Below are 18,563 nucleotides of genomic sequence, written 5' to 3'. Positions count from 1 at the left end.
GCAGTTCTGGCTGCTCTGCAGCAGGTACTGGCCCGGGGCTCCCTCCGACCTGACACCACGGAGCTACGGCTTTATGTCCAAACCGTTCAATATTCTTATTAATACAAACTTGCATAAAATATCGTTTCCTTTCGAATAACTCAATCCTGCGCTTTAGGAGGATGAAAAGAACTTTATGGCACAAGATTTATCTAAATTAAGGTGACTGGGGGCAGTAAAACAAGGTGTGCCACGCTGCTCCGGTGACGGTCTCACTTTCACTGCTGCAGTCCGGCATTAAGCGAAATAAGATTTATGCCTGCGGTGAAGCCCCAGCCCGCCTCTCCCCATTCCCCGCACACACCGGCACTGCCGCCGGGTCCCCTCGCAGCGAGCGGACGGAAACAGCGAGCTCACTTCGCCGTTCACCAGCCGCCACGGCGAAGTTACAGCGATTTTTTTGGGGTTTTTCCCCCCACCCCGCGGCCGGGTGGCGGGGCGCTCCAAGCTTCCCTCCCGGCTCCCCTGCAGCTCATTCCGGCTCCGACCGCCGGCGCAGAGCGGCCGCGGCGCCCCTTCCCGGCCGGGGCCGGGGCCGGGGCCGGGGCCGGGGCCGGGGCCGGGGCCGGGGCCGGGGCCGGGGCCGCGTATGCGCGCCCCCGCGCCGGCCGTGCCCGCCGGGTGCCGCGATTGGCCGCGGCGCTGACAGCTCGGCGGCGATTGGCGGCGCGGCCCCGCCCCGCGCCCGCGCGCGGCCCATTCATAAACTACGGAGCCCGGCGGCAGCGCCGCGAGAGAGACGCGGGCACACGGCGCGGCAGGAGCAGAGCGAGAGGCGCGGACAGTGAGAGCCTCGGCGCGCACTTCCAGGGGTGGGGAGGGGGAGGAGAAGCCATCCCGGGCACGCCAGCTACGCCCTCCTCCCGCTCAGGATAAAACACAGTCTGTGCAAAGAAAACAAAAAAAACCAAACAACAACTCCTCTCCATACAATCTCTCTCACAACAATCTATGTAGAGCTGCAGGACGGGAATGAGAGATCACAGACCAAGTGCACCCGTCTGCGCGTAAAGATAGAGACAGCCACAGAGCCGGGTTCAGCCAACGCCTCCAGCAGGAAAAGGGAAATCAACAACACCCCCTGACAGTCTGAGCGAGCGGCAGCCAAACTCATGCACATCTCTGGCGGTGCCACGGACTGAAAGAGAGAGAGAGAGGCAGACAGACAGACAGACACAGAGTTCACTCTTCCGCTGTGGGCATTACTCGCATTCTTCTCCTCCTCTCGTACCGTGTGCGGTTTTAAACTTCGCCGCCGACCGGCTTTTCTGCGGGGACCTTCTGCGAGTCCTGGGGAAGTTTGTTTGTTGTTTTGGGGTTTTTTTCCATGAACTATTGAAACGGCATTTTTGTCGCTGCGCGTGGGGGTGGGCGGCCTGAGCGCAGAGGCAGCCCAGACTTCCCTGCCCCCATCGCCATCCAAACTTTGCGCTCCGGGAGCCCGTGGGGGCTGCCCGCCGCTCCGGCACCGGCTCCGGCATCACCGCCACCGCCACCGCCACGCCGCTCAGCCCGCACCGGCCCGCTCCTCCTCCTTCTCCTCCTCGCCGGGGCAGCGCTGGCTTCGCTCCTTTGTGCTTCGCCGCCCTCCCCGATTTCTTTAATTGCTCTCACTGGCGCGCCGCTGCCGCCTTCTTCCGGAGGCGGTGGGGGTCTGCGATTTGGCTGGTGCCCTCCGCAAAGCTGCAGCCACCGCTAAAGCATTGGATCCCTCAACGTACTGCGAGAGCCCGGTGTACAGCCCGGACCTGTGCCCCAACATGATCGCCGCGCAGGCCAAGCTGGTCTACCAGCTCAACAAATACTACACGGAGCGCTGCCAGGCGCGCAAGGCGGCCATCGCCAAGACCATCCGGGAGGTGTGCAAGGTCGTGTCGGACGTGCTGAAGGAGGTGGAGGTGCAGGAACCGCGCTTCATCAGCTCCCTAAGCGAGATCGACGCCCGCTACGAGGGGCTGGAGGTGATCTCGCCCACCGAGTTCGAGGTGGTGCTCTACCTCAACCAGATGGGCGTCTTCAACTTCGTGGACGACGGCTCCCTGCCGGGCTGCGCCGTTGCTCAAAGCTGAGTGACGGCCGCAAGCGCAGCATGTCCCTCTGGGTGGAGTTCATCACCGCCTCGGGCTACCTGTCCGCCCGCAAGATCCGCTCCCGCTTCCCAGACGCTGGTGGCCCAGGCCGTGGACAAGTGCAGCTACCGGGATGTGGTGAAGATGATCGCGGACACGAGCGAGGTGAAGCTCCGCATCCGGGAGCGGTATGTGGTGCAGATCACGCCCGCCTTCAAGTGCACCGGGATCTGGCCGCGCAGCGCGGCGCAGTGGCCCATGCCCCACATCCCCTGGCCCGGCCCCAACCGGGTGGCGGAGGTGAAGGCGGAGGGCTTCAACCTGCTCTCCAAGGAGTGCTACTCGCTGACGGGCAAGCAGAGCTCGGCCGAGAGCGACGCGTGGGTGCTGCAGTTCGGCGAGGCCGAGAACCGGCTGCTGATGGGCGGCTGCCGGAACAAGTGCCTGTCGGTGCTGAAGACGCTGCGCGACCGGCACCTGGAGCTGCCCGGGCAGCCCCTCAACAACTACCACATGAAGACGCTGCTGCTGTACGAGTGCGAGAAGCACCCGCGGGAGACCGACTGGGACGAGGCGTGCCTGGGCGACCGGCTGAACGGGCATCCTCCTGCAGCTCATCTCCTGCCTGCAGTGCCGGCGCTGCCCCCACTACTTCCTGCCCAACCTAGACCTCTTTCAGGGCAAACCCCACTCGGCCCTGGAAAGCGCTGCCAAACAGACCTGGAGGCTAGCCAGAGAAATCCTCACCAATCCCAAAAGCCTCGACAAGCTATAGGGTTAACACCCCCGCGCACAAAAACTCGCCCTCCGTAAACAACAACAGCGCCTAAAAAACTTTATATTTAACGCGAACGACGATCGGAAAGAGGCGGCCAAAAGACACGCGCCCCCGCCAGCCCCCCCACCCACCTGCAGCTCGGCCTTAAAAACTTGCCGACGGTTTTCCCGGCATAAACTCTCACCGCCTTGCACGGAAGAAGGGAAGAACCTCTCTCCTCCTGTCCTCCAATGTGAATTTTTAAAAAGTCACAAAAAGAAGCGATCGGACTTTTGCAACTTCAAAACGAAACCCGAAAGGTACATTTTCCAATCCATGTATAGTCCTTTTCTTATGCTCTCTTGTTTGCCTGAATGTTGTCACCAAGTGAAAAAATTATTTAACTATATGTACAAATCTCCCTTTTAAAAAGTTTTACTGACGTTAAATGTATTTCGGTGCCAAGGTCAGATTATGTGCCCCAAAACTGACTTGTTGCAAATAGTAATAAAAATATTACTTTAACTTTACGCTGACTTTTTGTGAATGGTTCTTAAATTCAGGCAAGTAGATTCTTTCTGAACCTCAGAAGGAATTTTTTTAAAAGAAACGAAAACACGAGATATAAAGATAGGCTAAACGCAACACCTAGCCCAAGCCTTAGCTCAGCATATTGACTGATGTTTTCTAAACCTCCCTCTAGTTTCCATTTAAAAAAAAAAAAAAAAAAGTGCATCTATGAAAAAAAAAATTTATCTATTCTGTAGTTCAGCATGTGACAACATCTGCTATGTTTCTATCACCTTAAGCTTCTGTTCTAAATCTTGGAATATATGGAGCATCGCACAGCAGCTCGCCACAGTTTAGTCAGAATTACAGCATGCCTTTTCCTGCCCTACAGTCAGGTTTTTTCCCTTTTTTTTTTCATTATAGTATTCTTTCCTTTTATTTTCCCCCGGTAAATCTCGGGCGCTGCATTTTGTTTTTAAAATCCATCGCTGTTTGCTTTCGCTTCCCAGAGCAAACGCGCTATCCATTTGACTTTGACACGAAGGAAGTATAGATCTACCCTGAATAATTAATGCGATTTAGAGCAACCGGTCGATATTTTTTTTAAACAAACATTTGTTTTTGCCCAGATTTTTAAGTACAGCATAAAACAGGACCGCAGCATAGTCAGACGGGGAGATAAGCAGGAACCCGTCAGGAAACCACCCGATCCTACACTGGCACCCGGGCGCTCTCTGCCGATCTCCTTCCCTGCCCGAGCCCCCTCTCCCAAAACGAAGCTCTGCCTGATTCCTCGTAGCGATTTCGCTTTAAGCTTGCTCGGGACCACTGAGAAATACTGGTAGGATTTTTATCAGGAAAGCATTTCCTAAGATTTAAAAATGTTAGCATTTCCCGCTCGAGCTGCCCGAAAAATTGCAACGCCGGCTCGGAGCATTTCGAGCAAGTTTTCATGTCCTTTCGTGGGCGGGGGGAGGTAAAAAAATGTTAAGTTCTTGCCCCAAAGGACTATTTTCGTTTCTTTTTGGACGGAGACGGAAAGAAATAACCATTTCAACTTGAGCTGCTTTTGCCTTTAAGTTTAGAAACGAAATTCTCGCTGGCGGCAGCAGCCGGGGCGATGGAGCGGGGCGCGCGGGGCCACCCTGCCTGCGGAGCGGGCACACCCCGGCCCCGGCCCGCCGCTGCGTCCGCAGCCCCTCCACCCCCGGCTGAGTTCCACAAGTCTTTTGTGGAGCCATCCGAGCGCTTTCCACAGCGCTGATCCCGGATCACCTGGCAGAACGGGCTTAGCCCGCGGGGCTACCCTTTCCTTCCCAAAACAGCCCGGAGCCCGCGTATAAACTCTGATCGTATCGCTGCCGATGCTATCGCTACCTAAGGCAGGTTTTCCTTCAGGAACTTGTCACAATGTTTTCTTTGCAGCAGTTTAGACAAATATACAGGGAACTTAAATTTATCAAACAGATGAAGCCTCATTAATTAAACAGGCCTACTGAGTTTACAGCGGATTAGTTGCTGGGGCTTTCTTTTTTTTTTTTTTTCTTCCAAGGGGCATTTTTTACAGCAGCCTGTCATTGCTATCAAGGTACCTTGACTTCAGCACAGGGTGGGGCAGGGAGGCGTTAATGCTTGAAAAGAAGCTGTTTTGTAAGCTTACTTAGTTTTTAAAATAAAATTATTCAGACCTAATTTTTAGCTACCCCCCCCACCCCTGAGACATTAAAAAAGGTCTTTTTTTTTTTTTTTAATTTTAAGACCTCCAGCTAAAGCAACATCACAAGCAGAATGTAAGAGGTGTAGCCAGTATTTCATGTAACCAACTCCTGTTATGAGAACTCTAAGAAAATCTCTCAGATACAGAATAAAAGGTAGAGTCAAACCAAACCAGAATGCTTGCTCACAGTTAAGAAAACAACCTCTACAAAATACTGGAAAACAGGAGAAAAGGAGGCTAACTATATGTTATATGTCCATGTTCCCACAAAACACGTAACAGGAATAGTAAGAATTAGTAACTGTACTCAAAGTCCCTGTGTGCTAAACATGAAAACCAAAAATTCAGATCTGTAAGACTTCTCTCATGCTAATATAATACAAAGTAGAACATTTTAGATGGAAAATGCAATACAGTAACGTATCAAACTAACTTTACATTTATATTTATATCCTTTTCATCATTAAGAGGCATTTTTTAGTTAAATGTGGGGGGGTTTAGTTAAACGTAATGGAAAGAGTAAGCATATAAAAATCTTAAGCGCTATCTCACACTTAAAATAACTTCCAATATATTTCAAAAATTCTTCAGGACCAAAAGAAAAGTTAAATCTCATTTATGATATCACATAAAATCACAATTCTAGTTAATCGCTTATATTAAAATCTAGCTCTAACAATCTGAGAGCATTGCTTTTCAAAATAAATTTTTTCCCTGATAGGATTTGATACTCCCAGCTTTCAGACCCACCGATGCCACTTCTAATACAGACGAGCAATTTACTCAATAGGAACAAAGAACTGAACTGGTGCTTAACACACAAGGTATTCTCCCTGCAGACAAGCAGAAAACCTCTACTTCTTCCAGCAGTACCCTTCACAAAGAAATTATTACCCTGTTAAACATTAGGCAGGTATTTAAAAAACCAAGAGCCATGACTATGCTTAAGCTGTGAGAATATTTACCAGTTGTGTCCTACCTTTGAAATGTTGCTGTAACACCGTAGAAAACATTCAACTGCAACCTTATTAAGCTAATTGCACAATATGCTCTCTTTGAAACTGGAATTTTACTGAAGGTTACTAATTTTAACCAAAAGACAAGTAATCAAGCAACTCGGAGCAAATAAAGTTTGTGGAAATTAGCATGTCAGCTCAGAAACATCTTTTAGGAGGGCAATTATGTTTTATGCTTAAGCACAATAAATAATAACGGGCCCTGTAAAACGTGTTATGGAGTAAGTAATATGACAGAAGCACTGCAAACTTAGGAGTGTGGGAAGTTCAGTGCTGTTTTACACTGATATTAGCTAAAAACAGGAAAGTAAAACCAAGTATTTGGGCTCAAAGCCTCGCTGAACTTCCCTGTATTCACACAGGCCTGCGATTTGAGATGTCTTTATTTCAGACATGTCTCCCTGGAGCTTTATTCGCAGCAAGCTAATTAACATTCAAGTAGGGTTGAATTGTGGGAGGGGGAGAAAAAGGAGCAGGAAAGGAGGTGTCACCTATGTGAAGTTCAGTAACGTATATGGTCAGTTGCAAAGTTATTAAAGCAGCAACACTGCAGACCAATGGAGGTAAAGGAAGTCAAGTGAAGAATTAAAGGTCCTGGGTAATTTGTCATCATCTCTCAGAGCTCAGGGTCAATGATCTCTTACCTTTGGGTCGATTTTCTTAAAACTAGGATCTTCTTCATCCACCTCAAAGTAGAGCTCAGAAACAGTGATGGAAAGAGTGCCTTTCACTACTACTGAGGGTGCCACAAGCTGAGCTGGTGTGCTGAGGGCCACCGGACCTGCCAAAGTGGGAAAAAACCAACGATGTTCAAACCAAAAAGAATGCGAGGACAAATTATTCACTTTTCAGGCCAAGAACATTAAAATAAAGCGAAGAGCATAGCTCTTCCTTAAAGAGCAAACCCCTTTTTGTCCTGGAAAAGAACATATGTAACAGATTTGCAGAGTCTCTGTACTGCCGAACACTAAAGCAGCTGCAATTGCAAACTGCTGCATACATTACACAGAGCTGGCTTTAGCATGGCAGTCTTCAGCTTTTACTCAGACCCATTTTCTGTCCAAGAAACTCCAAGAGTTGCACACCTTCTGCTACATGAAGCATAGAGAGTGCACACATGAACACTTGAAATCTTACTGTTCTTCAATTGCTGGGAAGTTTTGATAGCATTTCACGAAGACAAACACAGCAGTCAAGGCTCAATGTTGTCTAACTGCAAAGTGTTCCCTCATGGATGCTGGAGATCTATTGTTAAGGTTACACAATGTTATAGAGCCTAAAGTAAAATGTTTTAAAGATGCTTTTGATTCCATGTTAAATATTGTTCAAGGATTCCATACAGTGTTAGTGTAGCTTGGGGACTGTGGGAGTAAACAGCTGGAGGGTTGGTTTCCAACTGAATGAATTTTTATTGGAATAATCACATCTCCACAGGGCTTATCACAGGGACAAATCAGACTACTACTGAAAACAATAGGTTCAGCATAGATGTGACAATGCAGAACCTATCATATTAACTATCACATACGGAAAGAAAACAGGTTAGGTTTGTCATCCAGCTGATTAAGAGGCAAGGAAATGAAGTTACTCGGCTGCAGTATTATCTGACTTTTGTAAAACAGTGGAAGATACTAAAGTGACATAGACAATTTTGTTTTAATAAAGCATCTATAAATGAGGTACACACGTTCAGGTAATCAATGTGAGAATAACTGACAAAAAATTCAGATGAATTGTCATTTCCATCGATTGTTAGGAGGGTGATGGTCCTTAATCTCACATCAATCTCAATGTGTGCCACTAGGACAAAAGAAGAGATGCTCTGCTGAGATCAGAGCAGCTTTGCCCTCTATTCCCAACGTACAAATACATTGTGTCTGCAGATGGGCATGAGATAGCTGCGGAACTGCCATGATTTCCCAAAGCTCACCCCCACAAATGGATGAAATAAGCAGCTATGTGTTCTTTTGCTGTCTCCCTTTGCCCCCTGTACATTAGCATGTAATCCAGAGGAGAAATAACATTTTTTCAATCACTCGCAGACATTCAATTACAGGGCAAGCAGACAGCTGCAGAAGCTGGGGCAGTCCAGGTCCTGTAGAAGACCCCTGACAATTTCCACTTCATTTCTAACCCACACCACTTTATTAGTGAGGATTACTTCTTAATCCTATTGCCATTGTCAAGATTATATAATTAAACTCCCCTTTCACCTCCATTACAGTATGAATGTATTACTCGAACCAATGAATGAATAATAGAAGGAAACATGGAGAAGGCTGTTGAGAAGGAAGCTCATGGTAGAAAGGCAAAAATAAAAGATTCATATAGAAAAATGCCTTTGCATCATTCTCCCATTACTTTATTTTACTTTACTCATCCTATGCAGGTTTTCTTTTTCCTTATGCTGCATTTTTAGCTTTGCTTTTTTTGTTTAATTAAAAAAAAAAAAAAAAAAGAAAGAGTGGAATGCAGTTCAGGGATGAGCAAAATACCAATAAATAATCACTTCCAGCATTTTCAGTGAATTATCATATGCATGATCCATATAAATGTAAGAGTATACTACCAGCTTCTCAGGGAACCAGAATTATCCAATAAATGACATTTTTCTCTAAGTTAAGTGTATGTGGAATACCAGATGAGAAGGAAAAGAACACAGAGAAGTTTGCATTCTCCCTGTAAAACCAGTGTTCCTCAAATAACAATTGGGACACTTTATAACTCCCAGTCTCTGAAACACTGGTTACTCTGGTTTTACATTCTGAACTGTACAGAAATGGGCCCACTCCACTGAGACTGCAACATCAGCAAAGGTTGCATGTGACTATGTAAAATTAATTAAGTTGAATGATCTGAAGTACTATTTCTTTAAGAAAAAAAAAAAAAAGAAGTCTAATAAGACTGTGGTCTGTGGAGAAAGAACTTCAGTGGGGGAGTGTCAAGGGGTTTAAAGGAGTTAAATCCAGCGAGCATACAAATCCTTTACATGCAAGTAAATAACCAGTATGTACAATTTTATAGACTTAGGAAAAAAAATAAAGGTCTCCAAAGCCTTAAATTACAGATAACTTGCCTAATTGTCCACTAGGTCTAATGATTTGAGTGGAATGAGGTCAAGAAAACAAAGGCAGTCCTTTTCAAAGTAAGAGCTATTTTCTATAAGGAAGGTTTTCTAGAACAGGTATCTACTGCAGAAGCAAGAAAGTTATAAAAGGCAGAGAAAGAAAACACACAACTCTCCTCAAATAAACCTTCAGTATCTGAGGTGCACAGAAAATTATCTTAATGACCCAGCTATAGGAAGTGTGCTAATTATCAGTGATTCACTGCAGAGATGAGGAGATGAGAACTTCAACAGTAAAGAAGCTGAGGAGAAAATTAGATAGGTGACATTACCTGTCAAGTTCTCCACTTCTCTTTCCTCCATGAATGACATGATATCGTCATCCCCTTCCAAGAGAATCTCGCTTTCTGAGTTCTGGTTTCCTAAAACTTGACTCTTGATGGACTGCTTTCCTTTGACAAGTATATCCTCATCAGGAGCTGAAATGAGACACAGTACTGTCTGGCAGGTCTCAGTGACAAAGGAGTGTAATTTTTTTTTATTATTTTTTTTTTTTAAATGTAAGTTCAGGAAGAAAACTGTTTAGGACTACCTGTGGGAAGTACATTTCTTAATCCTCTGTTAGGACACATCTAGTTTTAATCCTATTAAGCCTGCTCAAAATTATCCAGTGCTCTCTGCAGCATTTAACTCTATTTCAAGTGTTTATGACAGAGGGGAAAAGAATACAGCAGACTCCCTTCCCCTGCAGCCTTCCTTGGGAAGGAGGCTGGAGGCGGGTCCCGGCTCCCCTGTGTGTCACCCTGACCCCCAAACCCACGCTCCAAGGACACGGGACCGCCGCCGCGACGACACCGAGCACGGCCCTGGGAACACGAGGAGCAGGACGAGGCCGGGAGCGGCGGGACCCGCCCGGGGCAGCGCAACAGGCGGCCCCGGCCCGCAGCCGACGGGGCAGCTCCTGCCGCATCCCGCCGGGAAAACCCCCGGGAGCGGGGAAAAAGGCGGAGGGAGCCCTGGAGCTCCCACCCCGCATCCCCTCCCGTTCGCGGCAAGCCGACTTCGTGAGGCAGACTCTGCCCCCAGCCCTCCATGCCCGGGGGCGGGGGGCAGAATCTGCCCCGGGATCGCGGCTGGAGTCGGAGAACAGCCTGCACCTGCTTCCAAGGGGCACAGCCACCCGCGGCCCCGGCCTCGCACGGGGCATTTCTGGGCGCACGCCGGGATTTTCGGGGTGGAAGGGAAGCGGCCAAGCAGCTCGTTTTGCTCGGAGCGCGTGTTCCGCCCCGCACACGGTCACCGGGCCGGTAAATGTGTCCCCGCCGTGCCCGGGCAGCGACATTCCCGGCCCGCACGGCCCCGGCAGCGCCGCGGAACCCGGGAGCGCTGCCAGCGCCTCCCGGCACTGCCGCCTCGAAATCTGTTTTATTTAAATCACCACCTCAAAGCAGCAGCAGAAAAAGGAACAAAAATTTAAAAAAAGGGGGAGGGGGGGGTAAAGAATTAAAAAAGAAAAAAGTAGAAAAAAAAGGGGGGGGAAGAAAGAGATAATTACTCCCTCTATATGTAAGTTTTGCTGTGGTAATGCCAAAACACAGCAGTGTATGTGTCCGGTTTTGGGGTTGTTTTTTTTTTTTTTTTTTTTTAAAGTTGGAAATTAAAATACTGTTTCTTAAAAGATATACTGAGAATACCCATGGCACAGCCGTGTTTGAAAAACATTCACCAAACACATCAGGACCAACTAACTTCAACACACTGGTGGCTGCTCGCTTTGATTGCTGCCACACTTGATTTGAAGTTCCACGGGCTTCCTCTAAAAATATGCTAATCTGCAAACATTTACAGAAGGCAGCGACTCCCCGGTGGCAATATATAAAGTTTGAATTGTTTAAGTAAATATATGCATGTAAATTGCAAATAATAAAACTTTTCAATTCAGTGGAAAAGTAAAACAGAAATCCACTCACCAAAAAGAAAAAAAAACCCCACAAAACCAAAACTCAAAGTATAAAAACCCCATCACAACAACAACAAAAAACCCCAAATGACCAAATACTGGTTTTGATTTAGGCCTTGACCTTACAAAAAAATCCAAACAACAACAAAAAGCAAACACAAACCCTCACCTCAAACCAAACAAACAAAAACACAAATAAAGGAAATTTAACTTGTCATACAATATAAAATGCAATTTATATGTGGTCCTTTTGCCCTAGCAGTATCTGTCACTTGTAAGAAAGCCTTAAAAAAAATACTGTAAAGCTTTAACTGCATAGAACAAACAAAATCTCACTTTCTTGCAAAATATGCTCATGTAAATAATGATAACTCAGATTCTGGAGTTGTTCAATGTGAGTTGAAAAACCTTCTTGTCATGGAAAATATGCGGCTGATATTTAGGAAGGTTTTCCTGTAATTAACTCCCCCTTGAGGATTTTCAGTTAGCAGCAGTAAAATTACCATCAGTGTACTAACACACACCACATGCACTCTTACTCACTGCCCTACCAGCACTCTCTTGAAGATCAAAAAAAGTAAAATAGAACAAAACCACCTCAGGATGACGTCCAAGATAATTTATTATTTTCCTTTTTTTTTTTCTTTTTGGTCCTTCCTTTTTTTTTTTTTTTCTTTTAATGCAGGCAAACCATATTTGTTGTTCCAAAAACCTCATCTGCACTGTACACAGCTGCCATTTTTTGCTTCCTCTGCTAGAATCTGTTATACTGAAGATGCTGATTTCAAACTAGCCCTCTGCCTATTCTTATTTAAGATCGAATTCAGAGCCAAGATCAAAGGTTAATACTTTTATACTCAGTACAACTTGTCCAAAATGTTACTATGCCCTTCAGTCTTTAAGAAAAAATAAAATCAATACAACAGCTTCCAAACCAAAGATGACTGGATAACAGAAATATTGCCCTATCTTTTTCACTTATTCAGATTTTAATTCTTTCCCCAGCTACCGATACTATGCTGATTCAAACCCATACATCTTATGTATGTGCCTTTTTCAAAATCAGATTTTAGACCATAAATTTAGTCCATTTTTGTAAATTTTTGTCATCTCTTTGCATATGACGTTAGCTACCAAAATCTCCTGGCACACATGAAACGTGTGTTAAACTTAAATACAGCTTAAATACAGGCACAGGAAGATGCCTGTCTACACACCTGCAGACTCCAGCTACTGGAAGGCAATGAGACATCACAGTCTGAACCAGAATCTGCTCCTTCTGTACTGATGTGAATAAAGCACTACCTCTGCAACCAACACAGTCATGCTCACATGAGTACCTGCACAGAACAGAATACATTCCACATGGATTCACCTGTTCTTCTGTGGAAAAATGCACTTATGTAAGTAGGCCATGGTCTAGTTCTCTCTATATATTTACTGATTAGAGATATACATGATGGAGCATGACACCATGTGACAACTCCATTCCCACATAAGCACAGACATATTACACTGGATTTCATATTTCAGGTCACAAACCCTGCAGCTCCCACACACCTTGCCAAGATCAAGACCTCCAGGCACAGCCTATGTATTGCCCTAAACCCAACAGCCAGCACACAACTTCATTACTATAACTCATTTGTGTAATTCCATGCAATCCTTCCCAGCCCACTCTGTGAGACTCAGCTTCATCAAGAAGTTTTTGCAAATGGATCTCTGCATCTCTGGATCTCTGCATCTGCAGTGAGTTGTGTTTATTTTTGCTTGGGTGCAAAAATAACAGTTTGTCTTACATTGCTGACCAAGCTTAAGGCATTCCTAGAATGACAGATTATTTTAAAGTGTTTGTCTACAACTTAAACTTATATGCAAAATACAGCTTTTAAAAGCCATTTGAGAAATAAAGTATCAGAAAGCACGATACAGGGTTTTTGTTAGTTTTTTTAAAACTGGTAATTATACCAGGAAAAGCAACTCAAAGAAAAGGTGCATTAAAAAAACCCTTACTATGTTGGGGTTTTTTTGGAAAGGGCCCCCAGAAGCTTCCCTCTACTCTCCCTATTTATTTAAAAACATAACAATGGAGAAACCAATGACTTTCAAACCAAGTTTTTAAAGCGTAATTTTTAAGACTTCTTTTTCATCCTTCTTGTTGAGGCAAACCAAACTAACCAGTCAACTGCAGTACTGGGGATGACCAGCTGCTGGTCCCTTGGAGCTACAAAGCCCTGAACTCCACCTATTGCCTTGATGGAAATGCTACAGACTGTTTTAATCCCCCTCTCCCCACATTTTTAAGAAACATCAATTAAAACCCCCAATAAATCACTTGTTAAAAAGCTTGATAAGGTACTTTCTAGCAGCTAAAGATTCCCTCACAAAATATTGCATTTTGGGGTAAATTTCAAAACACCAACAGGTTTACTCTTTTTTCCCCTTCACATTTATACAAGCATTTTCGTTCCATTTCTAAACAGTAGGTGACAGGAAGAATAGAAAAGAGTTAACTCCTTCCATCCCAAACTTTCTACCACAGCACCTTCACCTCTCTTTCCTTTCCCCACAATACACCATTAGACTGACTTTTATAAATAGCCAGTTTGGAAGGATCTTTTTTTTTTCACCCTTTTCCCTTTGAAAAATTACCTAAAGCCTTTTTTTCCCAAGCAAGTTAATGTGAACTTGGGAATGGCAATTAAATTGTCAGAATTAAAAAATTTGTTTTTAACTAGAAGGTAGCCAGAAGTGTAGTCATGGGGCTGGTATTGATTGTCTGAACAGAGAACATTAGTCTTCAGGTATTTATTCTGCCACCTCTGCACCAGAGGTTCTCCTCCAAATCAAATCAATCCTTGGGAAAGATTGGTTCTTGCTACTAAGACACATAACTAGGCTGCAACAGATCTGACTGTTGTTGTTCTCTCTAGGTTTTACTGAACAATATCTGGGCTTCCAATTGTTTCTGAATCATTTTCACAGTTGCAAATTGGGATGATTCCTGCACTGTGAGTTCTCTGGGGTGGAGAATACATCTGGTTGTACTTGAAAGAAAACAAACAGTTGATAATGTGTATCCTCTAATAAAAGTGAGCTAAAATCCATGTTATCAAGCATGGTTACTGCTTGTACTATTCCATTATTTATGCATTATTTTCCCCTGCCTCCCTTTTGGCAAAATCTCTTACGTCCAATTTCAGGTTTTGGTCTGTGATTTTTTGAAAAAAACCTTAAATAGGCAGTAGGGAACTTTTTACACATGATCTAAAAATGCTTTTGCTTCAGAGGCATGTATAATTAATTGAAATGGAATAATTAATGGTAAATTATTGATATGAAATCATAACATACTGAGGCAAATACTCTGCGAATCCTAGGGATATCTACATCATGAAAGTCTGGTTTCAAAAAATGTGAGAACAATTGGAAATTCTAAGATTAAATTGGTTAATATTATAAGTTTATAAACACAATTCAGAAAGAAATGGATCAAGTGGCCACTCCAGTTGATCTTTCTGACAACTGTATCTTTTAGAAGTCATGAAAAAAAAAACCCAAACAAAACAAAAAACAAAAACAAACAAACAAACAACAAAAAAAAACACACCAAGAAAGCCAAACCCAAAATGAAAAAATAAAAATCCCAACTATCTTTGCATTCCTGTACATTATATATAGTTTCCAGTTGAATTTGTACTTTGGTCATCTCTCTTACACCTTGCCAGTGGAAGGTCTTGGAAGAAGACAGTTACATGTGTACACACAGTTAGGCAGAGAGCATCTATAATTTCAGAAATCACATTAAATAATGACTTAGGGTAAACTAAAATCTTCACTGGTTAGATAAAAAACCAGAGGGACAACAGATAACAAAGGCAGTATGAAAACTCAGAACAAAACAACATCAGGAAATTAAATATAATACAAGACTGTTACGGATGTCAGAATCCGAATAGAAAGGCAGACAGAAAACAATTAGGTCTATTTAAATTACCAAGGTTAGTTACCAGCTATGCCTATTAGCTACTTATGAAATAGGGCTACTTTTACTCCCTCTTCCTTTCTATTGACCAAAACTGTTGTCCTGTCAATCACAAACTGATTATAAGCCACAGCCCTTGAAATACAGCATGGATTCAAGAAAATATCACATTATTATGAAATATGAATAATTGCATTACTGTGTGTTAACTTACGGAAGAATAAGTTATGCAAATCTAAATGGTTGCTCTAAATATTTTTCAGTAAAAAGAAAGATATTTTTTAAATTTCGATAAACAGTATAAATATAAAATAAAATAAAATACAAGCAGAATACATCAAACTGTGACAAGATCTATTTAGCTTAGAAGTACACATAATATTAAAGGGGGGGCAGTTGTTATTCATCCATGGAGTATTAAACAGAAAAAACCTTAGTGCCCTAAAGTCCATGGTGTAGGAACAACACATAATATTAAGAACAACAAGCCCCAAAGCAAAAAGAGGGTTAATTAATTCTACATCTTGTTCCTCTTTCTATAGCCAAAGATGTAGGCTCTACAAACATTGCTTTCAGATCACTTTATTGACTATTCTCTGTATGGTCATTTATTTCAGAGGACTGATGTCACATTTGGCATTATATCAGCTGACATATTGTAGACATTTTCTTCCAGAAATGGCTCTTTAAGGCTGAGTGCAAGAGGTTAAGACGCCTGACGGAAACCAACTTTACGACAGTGATGTTCTTCTACATTCATACAACACCCTTAACAATCTAAAATTAGCATAAAATGTATCCCTCCACACAGTTTGTGTGTGCATACATAGGCACATATGCATACAGTAATTCACAAGCTAAAAAAGAAAAAAAAAAACAAACTAAATTTAAATTACTTGCTCCATGACATGTGCCTTCAAGGTGAAGAGTACTCAGCTTTAATTATAAGCAAATTATTTTTAAATGCAAGATTTTTCTACCTTATCATTGTACCCTCATGAGATACCAAAGACACAAAATTCTGTACTAAACTCCAAAGTTCACTGGCTTTGGGTGTGGTTTTGTTTGGTTGGTTATACTTCAATTTACTATAGAATTCTCAAACTGATTATTGTATTAGTTCTGTAAATAGATTCCCCTCTAGAATGGACACAGCATCTTATAACTGACTGATCCCAGGTTATAAAATGAGGAGTAATAACTGTTAAAAAAACCAATCTCCTTTTTTAAAACCCTCATTACCATTTTGCTGCTTGAACAATACTTTACACATCAGCATTTGCTACTGTTTAGTCCGTATCAAATTCTTGCAGAAAAACTCAAGGACTTAAACACAAGCAGAGGCACAGTTTAGCCTGTAGAAGTGTTACTTTTCTTTTGATACGTCTGTAACAATAGGCAGACATATGCTAACTGAAATAATCGCTGTGGATTTCTGAACAGGAAAAAAATCTTCTTCTGAAGTTACTGAGGTATAAGCAGGTAATTTACACAGAAGTCTGTCCAGGGATTAATGGCAAAATTGCATCCACTTTTCTTCAGCCTAGTAAGGACTGTAATTGTTGTATGCAAGGTATGCACAATGTGCCAGCCCAGCTAAGACGGAAAGAAGGGGCTCAGCAAACACCAGCGTTGCTGCTGTGAAGGAATCCCAGGCTATCTCTGTATGGAAAACACGCCTGAAACGCAACGCCAAAAGGCTTTGCTTTGGGACCATTTGCTAGCATCCTACAAGGACGAAGGTCTAGCCTTTCCCACCACGGCCTGTAACCTGCTGCTGGTGGCAGGAGGCAGATTTTACACTGACCATGCTCTCCGGCTGCCCTGAGTGTCGCTTCAGGATGTGTCGATCCAAGGGGGTTACGCACAAATCGTCGCCGGCGCCGCAAGTCATCTTCCCAGTAGTCGAGGCGCCAGAACTCACGAGGACGACTACAATGAAACAGAGGAGCCACATATGTTAGCAATTATCAACCAGCATGGTAGCGCTGAATTTCTGCATAAAGCTCTCCTTGTCTGCACTGCTTTTGCCTTTTTTTTTTTTAACCTCCCCCCCTTTCTGCAATCTTTTACTTAGGTATGTCCTTGAAAATAACAATATCACCTTCCAGTCTAAGGAACTCCTTTCCCTTTTTTCTTGGAAGGTGAAATGAGCACTAAATACATCATTTTGAAATGAATTGCTGACAGTGTGATCAGTTTCCCCACACTCTAGTGGCATGTGCTCCGATTTCAGCCTCATTTCAGCCTCAGCAGGGCACCTTTCTCAGTGACTGCATTTATAAACCAGAATAGGGAAAAGGCTATTATAAATATGGTATAGCATTACCTATATTAATCAAAGTCTGTCCCCCTTCATTTTTCTTCCTAATTTGTGCCTTTTTGCACAAGGTCAGTAAATCATGCCATGAATTCTTGGTCCAGAAAGTGTTAACTTTAATGAATACCTCAGTTACATGGTTATGTATGTGATAATAAAATATTACTCTGTTTAGATGTGCAGGAATTTAATTAAAATAATCTCTTAAAATATTCATTACATTTAGCCCCTGAGGCTTAGAACAACACAAGAAAATGCATTTCTTTTCCATTTACTGTTTTTAAATAAACCATTCCAGGAGAGTGAAACAGCAATCTATTTTCAGCAAATCAGATTGCATTTCTGGTTTATGTAGTTGTGTTTTTACATTTAATTAAAAACTACATGTTATGATGTGTAATAATTGCTACATAGAAAGCATACTTTTAAAAAATTACATCTAGAAAAGGTTATATCAAATTCATTATTTTCCATTTTATGCTCCAAACATACGTAGATCTTTTTAATACGGTCATATATAAGTGCCAGTTACTATCTGCTTACATGATCGTGAATGAATGCCACTGTAAAATAGTATTTTAGCCCAGAGAATGTACAAAAAACGCCAATTTCAGGTATGGCAAACAAACAAAATGCCTGAGGCATAGAATAGCCATGGTATCCTGAAAATGTGTACGTTCAAATTAAAAAACACTGACTTCGTTTGTTTATAGAGCCAGTATTAGAACAATAGATGAAAATGCAGATATATATTCCATTTCTGATCCAGGAGCTAATAGAAAGTATACCTGTCAACACCGACAAATGAATAGGCACAACTAATTTACAGACCACAATGTTAAAAATACTTGGTATCTACATTCATAGTTCTACGGTTTAAAGGAAGAAATTAGTTTTATTTAAGGTAAATCAAGGTTTCAAGCAAACATAGTGACAAAAGCCAGAATGATTTGCGTAACACTACTCTCAAACACAATTTGTAGACATTAAAAATTCTGATAGAAAATAATTTTATAAAAATGGAGACTGTCTTCACATTCTTCATTAAAATTCTATGCTTATTTCTAACACCAAAGTCTAACAGTCTAACTAACAGTGTTAGTCTTCATCTTTCTAATTGCTT

The 18,563-nt window shown here is 43.1% G+C and overlaps 2 protein-coding genes across 5 annotated transcripts in view; one reads left to right on the top strand and one right to left on the bottom strand.

The window, feature by feature from the left end:
* The window catches only part of LRBA (LPS responsive beige-like anchor protein), a 374,344-nt gene that overhangs the window by 160,801 nt on the left and 194,980 nt on the right, over nt 1-18,563 (bottom strand). For all 4 annotated transcript variants that reach the window (XM_039551359.1, XM_039551361.1, XM_039551360.1 and 1 more), the window contains 3 exons: nt 16,928-17,052; nt 9,508-9,654; nt 6,753-6,889 (listed from right to left, as the gene is read on the bottom strand). In XM_039551359.1, coding sequence (XP_039407293.1) covers nt 6,753-6,889; nt 9,508-9,654; nt 16,928-17,052 — 409 coding nt within the window. The remainder of the gene's footprint in view (nt 1-6,752; nt 6,890-9,507; nt 9,655-16,927; nt 17,053-18,563) is intronic.
* MAB21L2 (mab-21 like 2) lies at nt 786-3,395 on the top strand. Its single transcript, XM_039551365.1, is given in 4 exon segments — nt 786-2,099; nt 2,102-2,197; nt 2,199-2,705; nt 2,707-3,395. Coding segments are annotated over 4 exon segments (1,080 nt in total). The 5' UTR covers nt 786-1,799; the 3' UTR covers nt 2,884-3,395.

The sequence above is a fragment of the Corvus cornix genome, chromosome 4, assembly GCF_000738735.6.
Source record: "Corvus cornix cornix isolate S_Up_H32 chromosome 4, ASM73873v5, whole genome shotgun sequence".
Classification (NCBI taxonomy): domain Eukaryota; kingdom Metazoa; phylum Chordata; class Aves; order Passeriformes; family Corvidae; genus Corvus; species Corvus cornix.
The sequence above is the reverse complement of the archived record's forward strand: the minus strand, read 5'-3'. Positions and strand labels throughout refer to the sequence as shown.